Source organism: Rana temporaria, chromosome 2 (genome assembly GCF_905171775.1).
Source record: "Rana temporaria chromosome 2, aRanTem1.1, whole genome shotgun sequence".
Classification (NCBI taxonomy): domain Eukaryota; kingdom Metazoa; phylum Chordata; class Amphibia; order Anura; family Ranidae; genus Rana; species Rana temporaria.
The window spans coordinates 126,761,485-126,786,289 of NC_053490.1; the positions used below are offsets into that span (position 1 = coordinate 126,761,485).

At 41.1% G+C, this 24,805-nt stretch overlaps 1 protein-coding gene across 1 annotated transcript in view; it reads right to left on the minus strand.

Annotated features, from left to right (window-relative positions):
• The window catches only part of LRP1 (LDL receptor related protein 1), a 447,299-nt gene that overhangs the window by 27,258 nt on the left and 395,236 nt on the right, over positions 1-24,805 (minus strand). Inside the window, exons 66-76 of the mRNA XM_040340947.1 lie at positions 24,068-24,190; positions 21,925-22,050; positions 21,689-21,805; positions 16,260-16,366; positions 15,455-15,587; positions 12,594-12,716; positions 12,002-12,124; positions 11,272-11,409; positions 6,149-6,283; positions 2,233-2,352; positions 302-567 (exon numbers count right to left, since the gene is read on the minus strand). Of these exons, the coding sequence (XP_040196881.1) occupies positions 302-567; positions 2,233-2,352; positions 6,149-6,283; positions 11,272-11,409; positions 12,002-12,124; positions 12,594-12,716; positions 15,455-15,587; positions 16,260-16,366; positions 21,689-21,805; positions 21,925-22,050; positions 24,068-24,190 (1,511 nt within the window). The remainder of the gene's footprint in view (positions 1-301; positions 568-2,232; positions 2,353-6,148; positions 6,284-11,271; positions 11,410-12,001; positions 12,125-12,593; positions 12,717-15,454; positions 15,588-16,259; positions 16,367-21,688; positions 21,806-21,924; positions 22,051-24,067; positions 24,191-24,805) is intronic.

The following is a 24,805-nucleotide window of genomic DNA, read 5'->3' on the forward strand; positions in this document are numbered from 1 at the left end:
TGTACAAAATAAATAGCAGATATATAAATATATATACTTCATTACAATTGATATTTTGCAGAGATGTGTGATGCGCCTGCTACAATATATTATATGATTGTTGGAAATTACCATTCCAAAAGAAGCACACATTTGGTTGTATGGTTCAGCTAGTAGTAGTTAGTCACATTCCACTCAACATGTTCAGTAATGCTGAAGACCTTTCACCATTCATCCAAGCTATACAGATCCAAAGTGTCTTCAGATATATCTAATACGTAGTCATACAAAAGTTTTCAAACACAGTGTGCTTTACACTTACATTCAGGTCAGTTACTCCCTCATCGATCTGTCTCTTGTTACGGTTAGAAGTAGTGGAGGAGTCGGATGTAGGCAGTACTCGGAAAGAGATCTTGCCAGTATGCCAGTTACTCCAGTAGATTTTGTTCTCCTTCACATAGACATCCATAGCATCAATGCGCACATTCTCATCACCTCTAAATGCTTGCTCATATGCAGAGTTAGGATTGAATGGATAAAGGCTTCTGATCTCATTATCATCAGCAATGTACAACACTTGATTAGCCTCTGTGAACAACAAAGGAACAAACATATACAAGCAGTTAACCAAGACAGCAATAGTGTAAATCCATTACTCTGTGGCACAGACATTAATTATATGCACACTAGGGTGCCATACATAACAGGTAACATGTAAGCAATGGTCCATCCTTGAATATGTGATAATCAAGCCATGGTGGGCATCCCTAAGAGGTGTTTTTGGTGCTTGCTATTACACAGAGATGATTTATAAAGTGTTGGAAAATTTGCAAGAGCAGATTTCATCTGTTCCCTGGGCATGTGCTACCTTTGTTAGTAAAAACCCAGCAACAGTTATTTGCATCTCTCACACTAGTAAGATTTCCATAGCAGAGTTCCAGGCCTGAGTGTCCGCTGCAGCAATTACAGGGAATTGTGCTTTCTTTCTTGGTTTTTCTTATTTAAAATTGCTTTCCAAAATGTCAACATACGAGATACAAAGAACGAATTGCATAAATAAGGGCCAATTATGAAAAGGTTTTACAAATGTGGTACAGACACTGCTGGTAAAAGGGCATTTAAAGAATGATAGTTCAAGAATGCCTGAATGTAAAACATGGTGAGGAGATGGAGGGTACCCCATTCACCTTTACATCACACACACCACCCTGGCTATATGGGGTTTACAATGTTAACAAACCCCCTCACCCAGTGCCGATCCTGACCTCCCTGGGGCCCTAAGCAAAATGACATGTCACATTAAAGTTGAGAAGTGGGGGGGGGGCACTGCCGACAGTGACATGTCACATTAAATATTAAAGTTGAGAAGCAGGGGCGGGGGGGTGTGTTCTGCTATCGAAACTGACATCTTACATTAAAGTGAGAAGGCGGGGGTGCTGACTTCTTACCTTTTCTCCCATGCAGCCAGCGAGTTGAGAAGCGGGGTGAGGGGCCAAAAAATGACTTTTTACCAGGCGGGGCCTCTAGTAATTTGGGGGGCCCCCTGCAGCTTTGCAGGGCCCTAAGCGGCTTGCATAGTGAGCCTATAGGGTGGATCGGCCCTGCCCTCACCCCAAAAAATATGACACATACATAGGCCTGGAGATCTACATTCTAATGGAGATAGAGTTGAGACTCTTAAGGGGGCATAAATCCTGTATGTATGTTGTCAAGGATGAGAGTGTACTGTATGCAAAGAGAGGAGCATACAAAGTGGAAGTTAAGAAAGAAGTTTAGAGGTTTTGTGTTGGAGTACTAAAAAAGTTGTATGCTAGGGGAGTTGAAGTTATGAAAAAAAGGGTAGGAGGGACAGTAATGGAGAAAGGGGAACAAAAGGTGGAGAGAAGAAAGGTGGGTAGAGAAGGGAGTAGGGAAGGAGTTGAATCCCCCTTCCCCGGGGGCGGCATAACACATTGCCTATCTTTATAGTTATATGGCTCTGGTACTTGGTTAGGAATAAGATATCCACAGGTCGAAATTTTAGGGGAATTCTCATGGATATCGATTTTAATAGCTTCTCATCGCTAGGCCAATAGTCATAAGGACAAATGTGAAGCTCTCTAGTAGGGACACAGCAATAAAAACCTGAAAAAAGGGTCTAACTTTTCCTAACCCAAAATTAAACACAAACTATTTTGGCTAGACATACATTTCAATAATTAATACTCAAAATATTTGCATCCCATATAGAAGAGTAGTTTCTCACACTCTTACCTTCTGCCTTGCAAGTGTGATTATGCTTGATGAAGTTCTTTGCACAGGTGCACATGTAGGAGCCTTTGGTGTTGTTGCAGATCTGAGTGCATGTGCCAAATGCCAAACACTCATTGAGATCTATAATAAAGAGGAGATAAATGATGGCGTGCAGATTGAAGGTGAGCAATTTGAACACTTGTTGCCTGAATGTAACCAGGGAAAAAAAATCTTAAAGCCATAAATATTGTCTACATGTGTGTTAACATAATAAAAAGCATATCGAAGCCGTCGTAAGTTTAAGTGTATGCTCAAACTGAGATACACTTAAACCTAGCTAAGATACGACGGCCTGCGCCGTCGTATTTTAGGGTGACGAGTCATTTACATAAAACACGCCCCCTCATCCTCATTTGAATTAGGCGCGCTTACGCCGGCCCATTCACGCTACGCCGCCGTAACTTAGGAGGCACGTGCTTTGTGAATACAGCACTTGGCTCTCTCACTTACGATACGCTACGCCGCCGGAAAGATGCACCGCCGTACCTGAATCTGGCTATAAAAATCTGCAGAAAATACGTTTTTCACAAAGTCAGGAGGAGCTTTTTCGTGTGGTTCCTGTATTTTGTAAATTTATTCATATTTGTCTCTTGCATCTGCGTATTTTAGAACAGTTATTGTGGACAAATTGGGCTAGTTGGACAATCCTTGGAATTTTCTCCAGTGCGTTCCTGAAATTTGTTTACAAAGTAACTGTAGATCTGTTGGTTTAAGGCTGGGTTCTCACTAGTGCGATGTGGGAACCCTGCGATTTGTATCGCTTTTCGCATATGCGAACTGCTGGGGAGTGTCAATACATTGTTAATGACACCTCATTTCAGCTCGCAAATCGCACTGTGAACTGTCAGTTCGGACATGAATCAGATCGCATAGGTGTGAACACCCCATGCGATTAGATCAGGGATCTTCAAACTACGGCCCTCCAGTTGTTCAGGAACTACAATTCCAATCATGCCTAGTCATGTCTGTGAATGTCAGAGGTTTACAATGCCTCATGGGATGTGTAGTTCCACAACAGCTGAAGGGTAATAGTTTGAGGATCCCTAGGTTAGATTCTGGTGCGGACCAAAAAAATGGTCATGTGTGAGTTTAGTCCGAATGTGATGCGATTTCAGCCATACTATCTGTATGGATGAAATCACATTGCACGGACATATCATGTGATTTGCAGTGCAGTGTGAATCACATGCGATATCGCACAGCGCACTAGTGTGAACCGGCACTAACTTCTATAGTTGGGAAGATACTGGAAAGTTAAACAAAAAGTCCACATATTATTATACAGGATTTATATAGCGCCAACAGTTTTTGCAGTGCTTTACAATGTTAGAGCAGTTAGTACAGTTATAATACAGTTAAATAAAAAAAAGGAATCAGAGGGCCCTGCTTGTTAGAGCTTACAGACAACGTGGATTGAACAGCGTTTTGACACAGTTCTCCACACATGACAAATGTGTAAGGTAAAAAGTCTACAGGCTTGGAAAAATCCGTTTGAATACAGTTGTTTAGCCAGTTTTCCATTAATTTCAGAGAATAGCGGAGAGTAGTGGATAATGATTCATTATTATTATTATACAGGATTTATATAGTGCCAACAGTTTGCGCAGTGCTTAACAAAATAAAGGCAGACTTTACAGTTTGGTACAAGAGAAAACAGAGGGCCCTGGTCATTAGAGCTTCCAACCTTAAAAGGGAGGGTCAATTGATACAAAAGGTAATTAGTTGTGGGGGATGAGCTGATGGAGGAAGTAAAACAGTTTATTAGTTAGAAACAGGATAGGCTAAGGGTTTTCAGGGATAGTCTAACGATAGATAGATTAGGGGACAGATTGGGGTAGGGAGTTCCAATGGATGGGAGAATCTCTGGAGAAATCCTGAAGGTGAGCATGGGAGGAGGTGAAAAGGGAGATAGAGAGCAGTAGATCTTGGGAGGACCAAAGAGAGTGGCTTGGTTGGTATTTTGGGACTAGGTTAGCGATGTAGCTGGGGGCAGAGTTATAGATGGCTTTGTAAATTATTGTTAGTACTTTGAATTCTAATTGTTGGTTGAGTGGAAGCCATTGGAGGGATTGGCAGAGAGGTGGAGGACACTGAATGGTTTGTAAGGTGGAAGAGTCTTGCCGCGACATTCATTATGGACTGAAGAGAGGATAGTCTATGACAGGGGTCTCCAAACTGCGGCCCTGGGGCCGGATACGGCCCTTTGCTTGCCTTTATCCGGCCCTTGGGGCACTATTCCATACACTGACACCAACAATGGGGAATCATTTTTGTTGCTGAAACCACCAATGGGGCACTATTCATCCAACCGACACTATCAAAGGGGTACAATTTCTTCTATTGATACCAACAATGGAGCACTAGTCCTCCCACTGACACCAAAGATATGGTATTGTTTACTCCCACTGGACATTTCCTACTGCCACTGGCCCTCTTAAAGTCTGAGGGACTGTAAACTGGCCCTTTGTTTAGAAAGTTTGGAGACCCCTGGTCTATGTAAAGGTAATCCAATGAGGAGAGAGTTGCAGTAGTCGAAGTGAGAGATTTTATAAATATAACTAAAAGTATACTCTGAAGGGTCTAAGGTTATCAGTGGTGTACCCCAAGGTTAAGTGTTGGGACCCTTACTTTTAGTTATATTTATAAATGATGTTGGGTCTGGGATTAAAAGTATAATTTCAGTCTTTGCAGATGACACTAAGCTATGCAGTGGAATAACGTCCTTGCAGGATGTCTCCAACTTACAAGCCGACCTCAATGCACTGTTTAATTGGGCAACCATGTGGCAAATGAGGTTTAATGTTGATAAATGTAAAGTTATACAGTTGGGGGCTAAGAAGATCTCATCTGGGGGTTCCAGTAGATCATAAGCTTAATAATAGCACGCAATGCCAAGCTGTGGTTTCCAAAGCGAGGAAAGTTCTTTCTTGTATTAAGAGAGGTGTGGACCTCACCTGGAATATGCAGTTACATTTTTGGCACCAATTCACAAAAAGGAACAGGACAAAGTGCAGAGAAGGACAACAAACTGATAAGAGGCATGGAAAAGCTCAGCTATGAGGAAAGATTAGAGGAACTGAATTTATTCTCTATTGAAAAGAGAAGATTAAGGGAGGATATGATCAACATGTATAAATACAGTGGTCTATATAGTGAACTTGGTGTAGGGTTATTCACTTTAATGTCATCATAGAGGACAAGGGGTCACCCTTTACACCTGAAGGAAAATAGATTTCATCTCCAAATAGGAAAAGAGCTGGTTCTGGCCAGCTCAGTAGATTGCTTTTAAAAAGCCTGGATTCTTTCCTAAATGTACAAAATATAACTGGGTACTGACGTTTATAAGTAAAGTAAATCCAGGAAATATCTGATTGCCTCTAGGGAATCAGGAAGAAATCCCCCCCCCCCGCTGGAGCAAATTGGATCATGCTTTGCTGGGGTTTTTTGTCTTCCTCTGGATCAACTGTGGGTATAGGATTGTGTATATAAGATTGTATATATTTTTTCCCTTTATTGATTGAACTAGATGCATTTGTTTCTTTTTTCAACCAGACTAACTACGTAATAAAGAAATAAGGATATACTTCGCACCACCTTAGGTGTGTCTTTCTAATGGTGCATATTTACAAAGAAAAGGTGTATATATATATATATATATATATATATATATATATCCACAAGTGTGTGAGCAAGGACTCTAATGGCAGGATTGCCAGGTATTTTGTTAATGAAAGTTATGATGTAGTTTAAAAAATTGTGAAAATGGCTTTGAAGTCATGGTAACATGCACCGCTTATATGAGATTTTAGTGTTTGGCCTTTTATAGAAGTAAAAATAGACCTTAACCGTAGTAGAACTGACTAAATATAGGTGTTACCTCTGCAACCGTTCTCTCCTGGAATCTTCTGGAATCCTTCCTTACATCTGCAGTACACACTGGTTGAGGTCTGGATACAATTCATCTCTTCTCCACAAATGGTGCTATTGGCATGACAGCCATAATGTTTAATATCTGCAAGATTAAATATTAAATGATCAATTTCCTTCTCATAATGTAGAGCTTCCAAGTATAGTATTATGAGTAAAAGTTATTATGTACGCAGCACAAGAATTTCTTTATACAACAGGTGTCAGTTTGTCTGGACTCATTATAAAAGTGAACATCTTGAGAGTAGGACAGAAATAGCAAACAGGGTAAAGCCATACACTGTTTGAATTTAGACCGCATCCTAATGAAGCAGCTGAAATTTGCTTGGTGGGTGGCCATGTTGCCCCCTCCCACTTGCCCATCGTTTGATTTTTTGCAAAATCAAAAGAGTCATGTGGAAAATTGTAGGCTGAATGGTGGCTGCATCCAAACAGATGCAGTTGCTGTTTTGGTATTCGCATAGTCTTTGCTGGTGAGTTCTAAACGAAATAGCCACAGGGTGAGAATTTTCCATCTGCGCTGTATAGCGGGTGGAGGAATCTAACTGTGTATGGCCAGCCTTAAGTGCAGGAATAAAAATGTTTATATACTGTCTGCTATATTATGCCTCAAGATAAAGTTCTATATCCTCCACTACCTCTAGGAAAACTAAGAAAATATGCACTTTGTGTGTGAAGGTGTGCTGCTACAATGTACAAAGTCCCACAACCAAAGGATATGTTTTAATGCCTCAAACATGGTATATAATAATAAAATAATAGAATTAGGGGTCTGTGAAAAGTTGTTAGTGTTGACGAAAAGTCAGGATTGTTTGTTTGCCATGGTCATTACTCCAGAGTGGAACCTGTCTGATCTCTGTATATGGATATATAACGTGTTTGTTAAATGTTTATTGCCATAGAGGGCTCTAGGTACACTGCTCACACAGAATTAAGTTTGCCTAGCACTTGTAAATGGAGAAGTGATTTCCAGGATGGACATGTGTTATAGTTGATATGACCCAGAACCAGATCCAATTTGTCTGACAAACCGATTCTATAGATCAGGGCTCAAAATTTCAAGTCCTGAGCTACTAGCCAGGCCTCAAGGGTTACTCGCCACCAGTTGCCCACCCCGCCCATAATTTCGCCCCTAAACACGCCCTCATAAATTATCTCATGAAATGACACTTAAATGTTTTATGCAGAATTAAGTTATAAAAATAAATATTAACAACAACTGTATCCGTGCCCACCAATTCAGGCTGCCTATGCCCACCAATGCAGCCTTGTGTCCACCACACGCAGCCTGTGTCCACCACACGCAGCCCGTGTCCACCACACGCAGCCCGTGTCCACCACACGCAGCCCGTGTCCACCACACGCAGCCCGTGTCCACCACACGCAGCCTGTGTCCACCACACGCAGCCCGTGTCCACCACACGCAGCCCGTGTCCACCACATGCAGCCTACCTGTGCAGGGGAGGAGAGGAACAGGAGAGCCGCCCAGGTGATCAGAGTGCAGCGGGGGAACACAGGATAACAGTTTTCATTTTAATTGCCATGTTCCCGCTGCTCAACGTCATATTCAGCCCCACCCCCTGGCCAGGGAACTTGGATTGACATATCACCCGTCACCAGGATTGGACGGGTGATCTGTCTATCAAACACCTGGGACCAGGGGGCGGGGCTGGATCTGACAGCGAGCAGCGGGGAACACAGCAATTAAAATGAAAACTGTTATCCTGTGTTCCCCGCGCTGCGCTCTAAACACCCAGGCGGCTCTCTCTCTCTTCCCCCTCCGTGGTAACTGGGAGAAGAACTTCCATTACACACAGGCTGCCGGCGGTGCTCGCCCCCCCCCCCCCCCCCGTCTCCCAGGCAGCCCTTCCTCGTCAGCCCTCAAAATCCACTCGCAAAATGTGAGCAGGCGATTTTTTGAGGGCTGCTATAGATAGTGCAGACAGTGCAGACAGTTCCCAAACAGATCGTGTGGAAACTTTTGGACACTGGAGTCTTGCAAGTAAGTTGTATGCTTATAGTAAAGAGAGTAAAAAAAAAAAGTGTACAGTTTGAACTAAAAACACTAGAAAAGTGGTCAGTATTGGTGAACTTGCATCCAAACGAATGCCATGTTTGAGGTTTGAGCTATAAAGGAGGAAGGGGGAAAGCAGAAGCAAACACTTCCCTGGTGTTACCTTAGCATGGGAAAAACAACAGTGAATGAATAGGACATATGATTTGTTCGTATGTTACCTGAGACTGCCTAAATCAGGCATGTCCAAAGTCCGCCCACGTTACGGTTTTCGAACGGCCCGCCTGGTTATTTGGACATATATATTTCTTGTGGCCCGCGACTATCTCCTAGCGCCGAGGCCACAGAAGATGTATATGACTTGGAGGGGACAGGGAGGAGGTGGGACGACCGCGGTACACACACACACACACACACACGAGAATTTCCTGTTTACAGGCGGCCTCTGTAATAGGAAGTCCCGTCTCCGGCGCTGCCATTGGACGACTGTTCTGTCCATCAAAGGAGGCAGGACTTTCTATTAAAGAGGCCGCCGTGTATTCTCTTGTAGGTAATCTTGAGTGCATTCCTGGCAATGGTGGGTCTGCAGATGGGCACTTGTGAGGCTGCAGATGGGCACTGACCCTTATTTTGCTTCACAGTTCTTTATTAAAAAAAAAATAATAATAATCCCCTGAAACTTCACTCTTAAAGTGAAGGTGCGTGTTATACCCCAATAAATACAGTATATCCAAATAATTACACCCAAGCTCATGTCTTTACTCACATAAAAGGCAAGAGAATTCTTGTTGGGTAGTGTATAAGTGCTCGAACGAACACACAAATTTTAATGGTTCAAAAAATATCAGGCAAAATGGTCGGCCCTCACGCATGTTCACTTCATCAAATCTGGCTCCCTTTGAAAAAGTTTGGACACCCCTTTACCAAAAATGCAGATAAGAGGTGTTTGTAGATAAATACAAACTGCAGATTTGACTAACTTTGGATAATGCCTTTGCTATACGTATAGGCCATTTACATACCTCATGAAGCTGGACCTAAACACTCCCAGGATATTGCTAAGTGAGGCCCAGCTGTTACTGTTCATCACCATCATTACAGTAGTGAGCCCTAAAACTCTTAGCTCAGAGCTATTGCATCAAGGGAGATAAAGCGCCTCTGAGTAGGGTTGAATTCGAGAAAGAGCTCACTCTTGTGACGGTGAAGATGAACAATAATAGCTGGGCCTCGCTTAGCGATGTCCTAGTAACGTCCTGGGAGTTTGCAGGTCAGGTTTTATGACGTACGCAAATGACAGCAAGGGCATTATTCAATTTTGGTCAAAGTTGCACGGTTTGTTTTTATCTACAGATGTCCCTTACTTGCATAGGCAATGTTTTTTTTAAAGGTGAACTAATCCTTTAACCCCTTCCCACCGCCTTCTGACCCTTTAAGATAGTGTTTCTCAACCTTTCTTGATAAAATTTCCCAATGTGTGGGGACCCCCCAACAGTAACATTTTCGTAGCGTGGGTTGTCAGCACCCAAGGCAAAACAAGTAATTTGTGCCCCTAACCTACGGACATATATCGCTCCACGAGTCCCTTCCACTTGTACAGTATTAAAACCCTTATGGTACATGTTAGGATGTACGACTCTCTCTTTGTTCTCCTTTCTTTCCTTTTTATCTCTCCCTATCCTAATTTCTTGTTTTTTTTTCCCCCACACATCTCTCTAGCTTTCTTTCTCCCCCTTTTTCTTTGCCCTTCCCCTTTTTGGTGGGTAAGAGAAGGAACACAACAAATAGAGAATACATGGAAAAAAGGGGAGGAACAAAGAAAAAGGGGGAGAAAGAATGGGAGGGAGTGGCAGTGCTGGGGAAAGTTCTGATCAGCCAACTTAGGTGCTCTTGATCAAGGTCATCTGCTGATCTGAGAAATGTAGTGGGGACTTTTAATGGCAACTATAATCACAGATAGTGTTACTCACTGTATCTCCGACTTTGTGGTGTCTCGTAGCAGTGACACCTATGCTGAAATCAGGAGATAGGGTCTCCTTCAGACCTTCCCACTTTACATTCCTCACCAGTCAGCTGACCCCTAGTCTCTGCCTCCCAGCCATGCCATGAACTGAATGGGTGGCTGTGAAGAGGCTGAGTGGGCGGCCGTGGGTTCCAGAGACAGTCCTGCTGGGCAGCTGCGAAAAGGCTGGGAGATCGGTGCAGGGTTCAGGAACAGCCCAGGGTTCGGTGACCCCTGGCAAATAGTAATTTGACCCCCAAGTTGAGAACCACTGCTTTAAGAGGTTTTAAATGCTGGGAGGTGGGCACTCCGATCAAATGACCGTTTTGATTGGCTGTCCCAGCGGTCACATGATCAGGAAGCTGCCGATCATAAGTAGGCATCTGGAGCTCTCCGGTACCTGCCGGTAACTGTGCTGGAAGTGCTCAAGGCACAGAAAGGTTTAAATTTGGGACACATACATGTGGCCTCTCAGGATTAAGGCTCACCTGCCGAGAGGCCACATATACGTATGCACGGTGGGAAGAGGTGAGGTTAAAAGAAATGCCTGGGAGATCTACCTGTACCCATACATATAGGGATCATTGCCCAGTTCAGCTGAAATCTGTCAGACCACATCAAGATGACCTTAACTGGCAATCATCTCATGTCTATAAAATCTAATAAAATATCCCCAAATTAGGAATTCTCAGATTATAATCACATATTATAGGTCATTTTAATAAAATGTAATCCTGAAAACATCACAAAAACGCAACCCAAAAACCAACTGAGGCAGAAATCATTTACCCTGAAAGTATTTTTTTTAGGAGATGCGGAACAAAATACATTTGAATAAATAAGAAGACTACACTACAAAATTGCAGTTTTATCCAGAAAATGTGTAATCCATAGAATCTGCAATTTATAGATTATACCTTCATCTACAATTTAAGGACAGCTGTAAAACAGCAAAACATCAGTGACAACCATCAGCAGGAATGGAAGAATTTGAATCTAATTTGCAGATTCACGGCAAATTAAAACATTTCCCCAGCCAATGCAGGCGATGCAAACTTACTGTGATGACAGCTTTCTTCATCAGAACCATCTCCACAATCATCAAACAGGTTACATCTGAAGTCGGATGTGATGCATTTGCTGTTTTTACAATGGAATTCCTGTTTGTCCGGGTCACAGATCTTTGGTTTGTGCAAGTCTAAATTGTAATTAAAAAAGAATACAACATTAGTGGCATGCAATGTCTGCAACTGTATGTTATCATGGATTTATTAGCATAAGAGATGTACAAATCATACATAGTTTGCTATAAAAAGTGACATTTAAAGGGTAATTCCACCGAAAACAGATATTTCAGTATTAACTGGATTTTGACCAACTAAATCACATGCTGGCTTCTCCTCTCTCTTGGTGGTACTCTACTCCAAAATTAAACCATTTTTTTAATTAAAATAATGAAAGGATAGGCTGCAAATGACCAAGTAAAATCTTGCACTTTGTTTGGGAAGGCTGCTTAGCACCGCACCACTCCTCTCCATGAGGCCATTGGCTCTCCATACATTTCATTAGGGGTTAATGTCCAATGATACAAATGGGGATTATGTCAAACTGGATCACATTAAATAATGGACAGTCTAATGTGGACTGTGACCAAAAAACTATTTCATGCTTTTAGAAGTGCCAAGGGCAACAATGTACTCAAACTCAAAGCAATCAAGCATCCTTCAGCTTACATGGGTAGGGTTTGCTGCAACCCTACATGTCTCTGGAAAGCAGGACTTGCCACTCACCACAATTCTCTTCATCTGTTCCATCTCCACAATTATCAATCCCATCACAGACACGTGATGTGCTCAGACACACGCGGTCATTTCTGCAGCGGAACTGTCTGTACGGCGGACAGGGGAACTTCACTGTTACAGACATCAAAAAACAGAGCAGATTGTCAGGAACAATAGACACATTGAAAATATTATTTTAATAAAATATTTGAAACAGAAAAAAGAAAAAAAATATTATATGCTCTGTTTTTTTTACATCTAATCACTAATCAGGGAAAAGCAATTCTAAATTGTCTTTTTTTTTCTTATAATTCTATCAAGCCCATAGAGCGCATTGTGTTTGCATTGTCATGCATTGCATTGTCAAGGCAACCATCAGACTTTATTTTTGTACATCTGAATGTGCACCTTAATGGATGGTTATAGCACATCATTCTGTGTATCTAACCATCATGTCACAAAGGCACAGGAAAAACCTAAAGGCAACTGGAATGACAAATGGCAGACGCCTGGTAGCACTAGCTGTATTATTTTGGCATACTCCATTTGTACTCTCACATTCCTGGGTACAGCAGACTGTTCAACACTGGTAAATACTCACAACAATCCTCTGGTCTCTCATCTGAATTGTCTCCACAGTCATCTTCTCCATCACATTTCCAAGCCAATGGTTTGCAGAGCGTGTTGTTACATTGAAACTCATCTAGAGGGCAGGTTCGGACTACTGAATAGATGCAAACACAATACGTATCACAACCCGAGCTGTAAAACCTTCAACCTTTTGCATTACTTAGACTCAAACGTGTGTGTGAGGCATGACAATAATTCAATTATTCTTAATCACAGCAAAATTATTATTTTCATTATCTATCTACCCATCACTGAAGAGAAGTCCTATCTCCAACAATACTGCATGCAACATCCCAGCTCTGAGTACATTCCACTGTGCTATGAGATTTCTACTAATCTGACTTAAAGAAACCCTGTCATATAACAATAACTCTTGAAGCATGTACCTAAATACTTATCTCCCCTGCTACCCAGCACATTGCTGCTTCTGTCCTGAGAAATTGTACCCAGGAGTCTGCAGGGGAATCAATAGTTCTAGAAGTGTCAGTCTCCTGGGTCCCCCCACACTCTCCCTGGTTCCTCTTGTTGAACTTCCCAGCACTGCAGGAGGCAGTAGTGTGCTATAGAGGTCAGCACTTTCGAACCAATAAAAACTCTAGGGCAAGGGTGTCAAACTCAATTTTATTGCGGGGGCCCGCATAAGCTATATGTTCAGGCTCAAAGGGACAGTTTTATCTGTAAGACTAGATGTCCAGAACAACCCCTTTATATCAGAAGTCAAAACATGTCTGTGTATTGGTGGACAGAACATTGGGGGACAAAACATGTTTGTGTATTGGTGGACAAAACATGTCTGTGTATTGGTGGACAAAACATTGGGGGACAAAACATGTCTGTGTATTGGTGGACAAAACATTGGGGGACAAAACATGTCTGTATTTCTACAAAAAAAATATAAAGTGCAATGCTGATTTTATTTTATATATATATATATATATATATATATATATATATATATACATACATATACACACACACATACATACACACACACACACAGACACACAGACACACATATACATACCCAGATAATCACCCACAAAGAAATCCATATCCAAAACTGGTTTAGAGGCATTCACAGGTCTTGCAGAAGAGGAAGATACAGCAGTGTTTTCATTGTCAACGTTTCGATGAAACTCATTCCATCGTTCTGGACTGAGTCCAAGCTTCATCAAAACGTTAACAATAAAAACACTGCTATTTTTGATCTTCCTCTTCTGTAAGATCTGTGAGTGCCTCTAAACCAGTTTTGGAGATAATGTATATACAGTGGGTAAAATAAGTATTCAACAACTCACCATTTTTCTAGGTAAATATATTTCTATAGGTGCTATTGACATTCATGTTTCACCACATATCAGTAAAACAACCCATGCAATCCATACATACAAAGAAACCAATACAAAAAAGTTTAGAAATAAAGTTATGTGTAATAAAATGAAATGACACAGGGAAAAAGTATTGAACACGTGAAGGAAGGGAGGTGAAGAAAGGCATGGAATGTCAAGAAACCAACTGAAATCTATCATTAATTAGTAAGCAATTCTGCCCCTTGTCAGTGAAAATTAACATTAGTTGGTTCTGTCTCAAATAATGGCCTATTAAAAGATGTCTCATTACCAAGGTGTCACACAAGAAACATCTTTAGTAAAGAGCTCTCACAAGACCTTTGTAACATTATTGTTGCAGAACCTACTGATGGCATTGGTTACAGAAGGATTTCTAAACTTCTGAATGTTCCAGTGAGCACTGTTGGGGCCAAAACCCGGAAGTGGAAAGAACATAATTTTACCAAACTAAACAGTTTCTCAATAATTACGACTTATTTCCCTCTTCCCAGACAATGCTGTTCTTATTTTTTTTTCACACACAATACAGCCTCACAGTGATCATTATCCACCTAAAACCATTGTTCCACCTTTATTAACCTGTTCAGACCCGGGCCATAGTAAAAAGACAGCCACAAGGTGGCTCTAAAAAGCCGTGAGGCCGTCTTTTTACGCCTTGGGTCCTCCGGCCATTGGGGGACAAGTGCGCGTGGCCGGCGCGTCACTGAGGTGCCTTTGCGCGTGCCTGGTGGCCACGATCGGCAATGACAGAGCAGGGTCGTGGAGCTCTGTGTGTAAACACAGAGCTCCACATCCTGTCAGGGAGATGCTGCGTCCCTTGTACATAAGGACACAGATCGGTCACCTCCCCCCACAGTTAGAATCACTAGTAGAACACCGTCTAAAGACTATATAAAGATGAAGACAGCAGATATGCATGTAAAACTTATATAGGGGGATTTGTTTCATCTCTGTGCATCATCTGAGGCTGTTCACTTTACTGGGTATTTGTGAGGGTTTACATCCACTTTAAGTATGTTATATACGGACAGAGGAGCTGAATACCGACAACTGAAGAACATGTCTTACTTAGAATGTTTTAATGCATTTTAGCTGAGGAAATACATAAGCAACCTAGAGGGGTTGATTTTCTATAGGGCAAGAGAGTGATCACTTTGCATGTTCAGTAGTACTCTGCAAATGGATTGCCCCACAGATTAGTGAATGAGGCGAAGCTTTGCTTATTTCCATCAACCAATCATGTGCAAGCAAAATTTTGTTTTGTTTTTTATTTTCCTTGCACATGATTAGGTATTCTTTGAAAAGTAAAGCTTTGCCACATTCGCTAAGCTCTGGGCATAAATCCCTTGCAGAGTGCAACTCCACTTTCAAAGTGAACAGTCTACTTGCTTTTAGTAAATCAACCCTAAAGCCTTTTATGCTAGGACAATCTACATACGAATCAATTACATACAGATCTTCAATTTAAAAACAGCACACTTACCTCTAGTACTGCAATTCAACTCATCACTTCCATCCATGCAGTCAGAATCACCATCACAGGCCCAGCGGTGTGGAATACAGTGGTGGTTTAAACACTGGAATTGGTCTAGTTCACACCTCACCACGCAATCTTTCTGTTTTTAGACAACAGAGGAAATACTCTCAATTTTCTGAGTAAATTCAGCTAATGACTTTGTAATACAAGCACCCTAGAGTATCAATAAGCATCCCAATAATAACTAAAAGTCTGCTGTTTTAATGGTTTCCTATCTACCTGAATACATTTATCAAACTACTGAGCAATCATGGAAAACAATAAACCGAAGGCCAAACTGGTACAACACTACTTTGGGCAAAAATCTGGAGTAAAGGAAGCCACAGTAACAAGGTAATAGAAATAATATACTAATAAACCTTTTCATCATAATTTTTGTGACAGTTGCACCCTCTAGTGGCTGATTTCCAGTACTTCTCACATTACTAAAATAATCAGAGCGACAGTGCAGACTTGTAAAATGTTAGCTGATTTTCATTCTGATCCTCCAGCTTTAGCACTTTCTCAGCCACTGACCAAGAACAAACCTGCAGCCTTTAAAGTGAAAACTCATCAGCACATCACATCAGTGACTCAAAATATTGAAATCATTGCAACCAAATAACTAACATTTTCAGAAGGAGAGATCATAATGACACTTACATATTCCTGTCGGTATAGGATTTTAGTTATATATATATATATATATATATATATATATATATATATATATATATTTTTTTTTTTTTTTTTTTTTTAAACAGGTGCTCACCTCATCTGAACCATCAATGCAATCATGATCACCATCACACTTCCATCGACCAGCAATACAACGGCCATTGGCACAAGAAAATTCACTTTCTGAACAGGGCCGCGGTGCTAAAATGTAAAGAGATGAGAAATGACGGGTAAGACTCCAATTAAGTTTACATCTACTAAAATGAAGTAAAGAGGAACAGTATTCTCAACTCCAACTGAAAAACAAAGGATCCAGTACAGAAATGAGACACGCTTGTTCAGATATTTTAGCACCATTCCTTAGAATCACTTAATTTTTCTGTGTAACCCTTAGAAGTGTGCAAACTGAAGGCCAATTCTGACCAGAGCAGTCTACTGAAGTGTGGTTAAAATATTCTATGTTGCGCCGTGTCAAAGTAGCCCATTTGTTTAAATGGGCTGCCAAATTCACCACAAAGAATCTAAAAATGGTACCTGCTGCATTTTTTCGAACGCAGTGCACCGCAATGCATGGTGGCACACAGCAGCACTGTAGAGATGCATCGGAGTTCAAAATAAATGTAACTGCAGCGCACCAATGCATATAACCTGCATCACTAAACACTTGACCACAACACAAAAGGCGTGAAAAGGACCAGGGTGGATAAAAATCGATTTCTATTTTATTTTTGAAAATCAATCTGATTTTTTTTTTTTTTTTATCGGATTATTTTGATTTTTATCAAATTTAATTTAATAAAATTCTTTTGGAGTAAACATCTATTTAAAGATAGTTTTCTATTTAAGGTACATTAATAATTTTGTTTATTCAGCATGAAATGGAGCTTAGTTATATAGCACGAGGCTGTATATATTGTGCAATATTTAAATTTTTGGTAAACTCATTTATACAATTGATGCATTCACACAATTTCACAGTAACCATGAGATAAAACAAAGTTCAGGAATATTCCTTTATCCCATTGTTTTGCAAATCTATGTACACTACAAACTGTATGATTAAATTGGTTCTGATATAGCCGTTTTACTAACCTGACAGCTTATTATTCTAAATAGGAAACCTTCATTTTGTTTGCAAATATTAAAGATTCTAACTACCAGCAAGAATGAGTCCTTACATTTAAAGATCACCTGTCCTTTCAAATCCATCATGGCAGCACCTGTTAGCGGGCATCCACTCACCTGCTGCTGCCACGTCCCTCACCTTGTTGTGTCACTGCCACATCAACAGCCGTCCCATTAAAGTGAATAGGACCGACGGTGAGTCAACAGCGGTTCAGAGGAGGAGCCTCTGTGGGATAGAAATTACAGTTGCTCTTTAAAAATTATGATTTAAATCGAGTTGCTTTAAATCAAGCCTTTTTACTAGTGATTTAAATCATTTAAATCAAGATTTAAATCGACTTGATTTAAAGGGGTTGTAAACGTTCCTATTTTTATTCACCTTGCAGCTTGAAAAAACACCTTGCAGTCAACACCCCCCCCCCCCCCCGAGCCCCCGTATTACTTACCTGAGCCCTGAATTTCCGAGGGCGTGATTTAGTGTAGTTCTCCCCATGCCTGATCGGCTCTTCATTGGAAAGATTGATAGCAGCGCAGCCATTGGCTCGCGCTGCTGTCAATCAAGTCCAATGAAGCAGCCACCAGGGGGCGGGCCGAGTCATAAAATCGGTTGCTATTGACGCCGGTTGTATGGCACGGGAGTGCACCCGCAATGTCCCCCCCGCGAGAGAGCGCTTTCCAGAAGGGGTTAGCCCTTGTGGGGAGGAGCCGCAAGAGCCGCCGTGGAACCCCAGAAGTCGTAGATCGGGGTCACTCTGTGCAAAACTAACTGCACAGTGGAGGGGAGTATGACATGTTTGTTATTAAAAAAAAAAAAATTAAGCTTTAGTGTCACTTTAAATCGAATCCACCCTGACCAGGACCATTAAAGCTCAACTGTGTTTGCATTTTAAACCATCTAAACATTTCAAGTGCAGTTTGTTATCTTTAGACAGAGATCAAAGCCTGTTGAATCCCTTGCCAGCATGATGCAGAAAATTACCCTTGTTCTCTATGTGTAAGTAGTGGTATCTCTGCACAGGTCCTACATGCTGAGTCACACCTATAGCTCTACAATCAGCAAAGATCATGACCCTTGTTGACTGGAAAGCGTTGACTTAGCAGGAAGTGTGTCGGACCCCTGCAGAGGGACCACTGCTTTCACACAGAAAGCCAGGGTCTTTGCACACCTGTTGTCTTGATGCACCTGGACTGCATTTGGTAGATTTAAACTAAAAGTTAACCTGGAAAGAGAACAGACAGGAAAGGCACAATTGCCTAGTGCATTACCAGAGATTTACGGTAATATATAAAAATGTGAAAGATACAAAGCGGGTACTTACAAAAATGGAAAATATAAAAGCATTAAAATGGCAGAAACAAACTCTGGTAAAACATTAAGCATTTTCACCTTCCGGTCTGTTCTCTTTGTACTTGTTTGTGGATTCCCCAGTCTTAGGAGGGCTACATCAACTGAGAATTCCAGATTGATGTCCATCTGTTATCATATATGGTCTATCACATATTTTGAAAAAAAATGACGTTTTTAAAAACGTCACTTTAATTGACCGTGTGTGGGGGAAAACGTCGTTTTATGTCTTCTAAAAAACGACCAAAAAAAATTGAAGCATGCTTAAATTTTATGTGTCGTTTTTCAAAACGTCAACTTTTACTTCACAGAAATTGACCGTGTGTAGCAAAAAACGTTGTTTAAAATGACGTTTTTTCACCCGCGCATGCCCAGAAGCTACTTATGAAGCGAGCGTCAATGGAAAAACGTGGTGGAACGTAACCTCGCTTTGCTAGAACATTGTGAGAAAAACGATGGTGTGTAGGCAACTTCGTCTTTGAAAATTGAAGTTTCAAAAACGTCATTTTTTACTTCACAGAAAATGTCGGTTTTTTTCATCACATAAAGTGATGGTGTGTACGGGGCATTAGACTAATGGTGGTGCTGAGGTTTCTCATATATAGAAAACTGCCAGGTGGTTTTATTTGTCATCATCAAGTAAGGACTAAAATATAAGGTACTATATTTTATATTAAGGAATATGACTGCCTTCCTCCTTGGTATTTATGTCCATTTTATTCAAAGCTAGTGGAAGAATTGGGGGCTTCATGCATGGATATCAAAAATGTTGAATGTTGGTCAACACTGTTTAATGCTGTCCTCACCAACTTTTCTAGAAGAAAGCTCTTTACACCATCTTCACTGTGTTACATTTTACATTTTAACAGGTGAAACCCAACTCTGGCCAATACTATTTATTTTATCTTGAACAGGTCCCGATTTCTGTTGCTCAGAACAAATAGAGAAACATTTCAGCAACCACACACCATACAAGCCCAGAATGTAATAAGTGATATCAGCCTCAGCCTAACTCCATTCCCAAACATGTTTCGTCCCACCCTCGGGGCTTAGTCTAGTGCTATTGTGCTCAGGTTGAGGAGATTTCTCCTTACTTTCAGTAAGGTAAGGAAGTTATGAAAAACTACCTGTAAGGCCAAGTGGTGATGAAAAATGTCCCCAATGCTAGTAGAGTGAGGAAGGGCTAGAACCATTGACAATGGTTGTATACCTCTGCTACACTTTAAATTCCAAGCAGTGTTGTCAGTCCTGAGTTCTCCTCTGCTGGAGTACAAAGCACTACCTGCTTAGACTTTGGTGAGGAGAATGGGAAGTGTCCGGAGAAGAACTCCAGTAGGGCTGCTTGAGAATACAGTGATACAGAGGCAAAGTTGACTGCATACTACAGGAATTTAGGAGCTTATTTTGTTTGGTACCTTGACCAAAATCTGGTCAAGGTACCCAAAACCAAATACAAGTCCAAAGGAGAAAGAAGGTTTGCTTTCCAGGGTCCTAGACTATGGAACGCTTTACCAACCAGCATTCGGTTGGAGGAAAACCACCTGACTTTCAGAAGACAGATTAAAACTCTACTCTTTTGATGTCAAGAGACAGGAACAACAAGCGCCCAGAGGCGATTCAGTTTGCATGTGCCGCGCTATATAAGTTTTTCATTCATTCATTAGCAGCTACTTTTCTGGGGATATGTTTATGTCCTGCAGAGATATACTGCATTTGTTTATATTTTTTCCAGACCTACACTTCAAGTACAGACTAGTCCTACTGCATACAAATCAGTATGTAAATTTTAATAGAAAACACACATATTAATGCCTTCGCCTGTATACACAATCCATTCTTCCTGTCCTGGGTTTTCAGGAGACATGCTTGGATCACATTACAACAGAAGGAGAGAGCAGGCCAGGGAGCATATAGCAAGGGAAGGGAGCAGCATGGTTAGTCATGTTAAATGTAAAGACTGTTCTGCACCTACCTCTGGATGCCCCCAGGGACGACAGTGTTAAAATGGAGAAAAACATAACATGAGGTGAAATGGAACCAACACAAGTACACATGTGAGAACAAAAGGTGAGTTTCTATGCTGAAACAAAACTTGTACGTGCCCCAGACAGATGGTTAAGGAAAAATGGTGTCAACAACAGGAGCATGTGATGCAGTGAGAAAGCTAGAGAACCTGAAATAACAGGAGGAAAATCGGACAGATTTCTAGAAATCAGATCTCGGTTTCATGTATCATAATGACAGCAAACAAATTAAAAGCATTAGTCATACCAGCCTGAATCCAACTGTTCTTATTAACCACAAATTAGGAAAATCAAAAGGTGTGGGCATGACTGGTTGATGCAGCCACACATCCACTTCTACACATAGATTTCAGGTTAATGATTTAGGCCCCTTGCACAGGGACCTAATCATTTACTGATGTTTATATAAAGGATCTCACTAGCATAAAATTCCTGAGTAAAAAATAAATAAAAAAAAAGTAATGTTTCATAAAAATCTACCAGAGCAATTTATGGTCCTGCATACTTCCATATACAAACATGTACGTGTAAATTACTGCATTTTTTTATGGCTCTGTAACTTTATACAGCTGTGTGTACTGTCCTATAGACAACGATGCACCTATGTTCAGATCTGTAAGAACAAACTCATGGCTACAAACACTTTTTTTAGCCTGTGTAAAATAGGCTTTAAGCTGCCCATAGATGGATCGAATCTCGGATGGTTTAGCAGGGACCGGCCGAGATTCAACCTATCTATGGACAGGGAGGTTGAACTGAATTGATCAATCGATCCATCAGATTTTTTGCATGCGATTTTTGCAGACAGCTATAGCCGCCATTTGCTTTACTTCAACCCATGGTTGCAAAAACAAAAATTGCATCATCTATAGCTTGCTTTACAGCGGGTCAGGTTAATTATTTGGAAATGTATAGTAAAAGAATGGCACTCTGTCTGCTGACAACTAATATTTAGTCACCCTTTTACAATATAAATGACTGAGCTGGTTAGCAGTAAATGACAATTGAATGCAGGTAAGATGGACATACTGCAGGTCTCCTCATCAGAGTTGTCACCACAATCATTGTCGTAGTCACACTGCCAGCGGCCAGGGACGCAGCGATTGTTCTTGCAGCGGAACTGATAAGGTTCACATGTTCGCTCATCTGGGATCAAACAAAAACATAATTTCTATTTACAGTGTGCCACTAACAGTCAGGGATAACATCAGCATTGTAGCAATAGGATCTTATCAATGTGTTGGCGATTCAAAAACGTATCATACCGCATTCTTCTTTGGGTTCATCTGAGCTATCTCCACAGTCATCTTCACCGTCACATTTCCAGCGTGCGGGGATGCACCTCCCAGAGTCCTTACACCTGAACTCATCCACTCCGCAAGTCATTTGAGCTGCAGAGCAAAAACACCAGAAAAAATACTCAACAAAGACTGCCAAATATAAGTGACACAGAAACTTCAAGCCTGTTCTAATGCTTGCCAGGGACAGAAAGGGTGCTTTAAGCAAAATGGCTCAGAGGACCATTGAGGACAACAACAAAAAACAGCATCTGCCCATAATGCAGGCTTTGGCGCTGCAACTCCAGCTGTTATGATTGGCTGCCTTGGGAGAACCCCCTGTTTGGAAGTACAATAAAATGGAATTTTGAAGAAAAAAAAACATGCATTGGATACATAAACTCACTGTATGAGCCCTATAGATTGTACATATTGAAACTCCATTATCAAAAGTATTCACAAAATTGATATGAAAAAGGAGTAATTTTATATGAAAGGAACAGGCTGAACACAGAAGGACAAATCACTTACTGAGAACAATGAGCAGCAGTCACATAATTGCCAGACCCACTGCAGCTATTCCCCCCCATGAGTGTCTGACTAAGGAAAGACGCAATAGGGAGAAGAGATTTTCAATGTCCCTGTGAGAGATAACAAGCACTTTTCATGCTCATTATTGCACGGCAGTTCACCATACATGCAGACTATTGGAAGTGATGATTGAAAAGCTTGTCATTGTATGGCTGACTATATCCACATACTATTTGCATATACTGTTTGTCAGCAGCTAAATTTTCTTGAAGTCTACCCAGGTTTACAGTTACCCAGCGTAAACCTGTTTTCTTCATGTATTTAAAGTCTAACTCCAGGTTCTGTTTTACTTTAAATTGTTAATTTGGGCCAAGCTGGTTTAAACAACATTTTTTCATTACTAAGAAATGCGGCTGCATCCTCCTTAAAATGAAAATCTCACCTAAATACACCTACCTGTTATGAAATTCGCCACAGTGAATTCCCAATTCATGTGTCACTCAACTTAACCAACTCCTTTCTTTCTTCCTGTGGGAGTCCAAACCTCCGTACTAAACAGACCATGCACATTCTGCCCACCCTACAGGGGGTACTTACGGCTATGCTAGATAGAGATAAATATTTCTATGGAAAAATCCCTCCTTTGCCTGATTTTTACTCTATGCTGGACCCCCATTGCTGGGCAAAGTTTAAAATTAAAACTATTTCACAAATAGTGGTGAATCGTACTTTTGCATGGCCTACAATAAACCAGCCCATTACCAGTTTCGATATCTGCAGCTTTCCCATGCCTTCAACTCCTAATTTCCTACTCGGCAACTTGGTTTAGCATGCTCTGATCTTGAAGCTCTGCTTAGGACCCCTGATCTGGAGAAGCCAACCTCGACTCTATATAATCATCTGATAATGGCTCATCGCCCTGATTTATACTCTCTCAGACAAAAGTAGCTCAACGATGGTGTAGATCTGGATGCTGAGGACTAGGAGGATATACGAGACACTCCATTAAAACAGCTTGTGCCGATCAGGGATTGGCTCATCCAGTTTAAGATCCTTGACAGGGCTTACTTCACCCCACATAGGCTTCATAAGACTGACTTGACCATATCCCTGGCCTGTTGGCCCACTCCACAGGAGACTTCTACCATGTGTTTTGGACAAGTCGCGCCATTGTGCAATATTGGGGAGAGCTTGTTCCGCAAATAATACTATAGTTGCCACCCCCTTCTCTCCCACTACAAAAATATGTCTTCTGGGACTGGTGGAGCATATTGCTCCCACTGTGGCAGAGAGGACACTCTTAAGACTTCTGCTCTTCTTAAAAAAAGAAAGAAACATGCCCGCTGTCACAGCTGTATGTGCTGTACGTAGCTTTGTATTGTGTAAGTAGATTAATGCTCCGTATATTTATGCAGCGCTGACAACCACATTTCTTGGCAGCTTGGCCCAAACTAATTAAAGTAACACCAAACCTGGAGTTAGGCTTTTAAACCGCTATGATTGAATGCTATGGACAACTTCCCCAGCTTCGAGCCAGTCCGTGAAACCCCTCCCCCTGATATTATTTTTGGGATTATGTCACAAAAGCCAAATTACTTACTGCAGTTATCAGGCTCGTCAGATGCATCCACACAATCGTTGTCCCTGTCACACACCCAGACACGGGGGATACACCGCTTGTTGATAGCACACTGAAACTGATTTGGAGCGCAGGTGACTTCGGCTGAAAAAAAATAAAAATAAGGAATGACATTATTTAAGCTTAAACAGATTAAAGCTGGCCATGCACAGATTTATTTTGTTTAGATTGCGGGCTGAACACAATAATTCTAACTGATAACTCCATCCATGTGCAACAGCGCACATAGACAAATCAACCCGGCCAGCTATATATTTCAAAAGTTGCCACCCGTGGCCATCAGAATACCAAACACTGCTTGCAGCTGACTGTCTGCAGTCACTGTTTGCCAAATAATTTTTTGCCTGGTTCCCTCAATCGTTAGATCAAAGTTTGTCGCTATGGGTGGTGTCGACAAGGTCACCCACTGATCAAATTTTAGCTGATTCAGAGGAAAACTGAAACAATTTGATCAGTGTTTCGCCAGTTTTAATCAAGCAATGCAGATAAAACTAATAAAAATGAACATTTCTATGATGTCAAAAATGAGACAAAGATAAATAATTTCAGAACGTTTTCCACCTTTTAATGTGACATATAAACTGTATAATTCAATTGAAAAACAAACAGATTTTTTTTAGGGGGGTGGGGGTGAGTAATAATAATAATAATAATAATAATAATAATAATAATGTGGTTATCCCCCTTATAACTGACGAT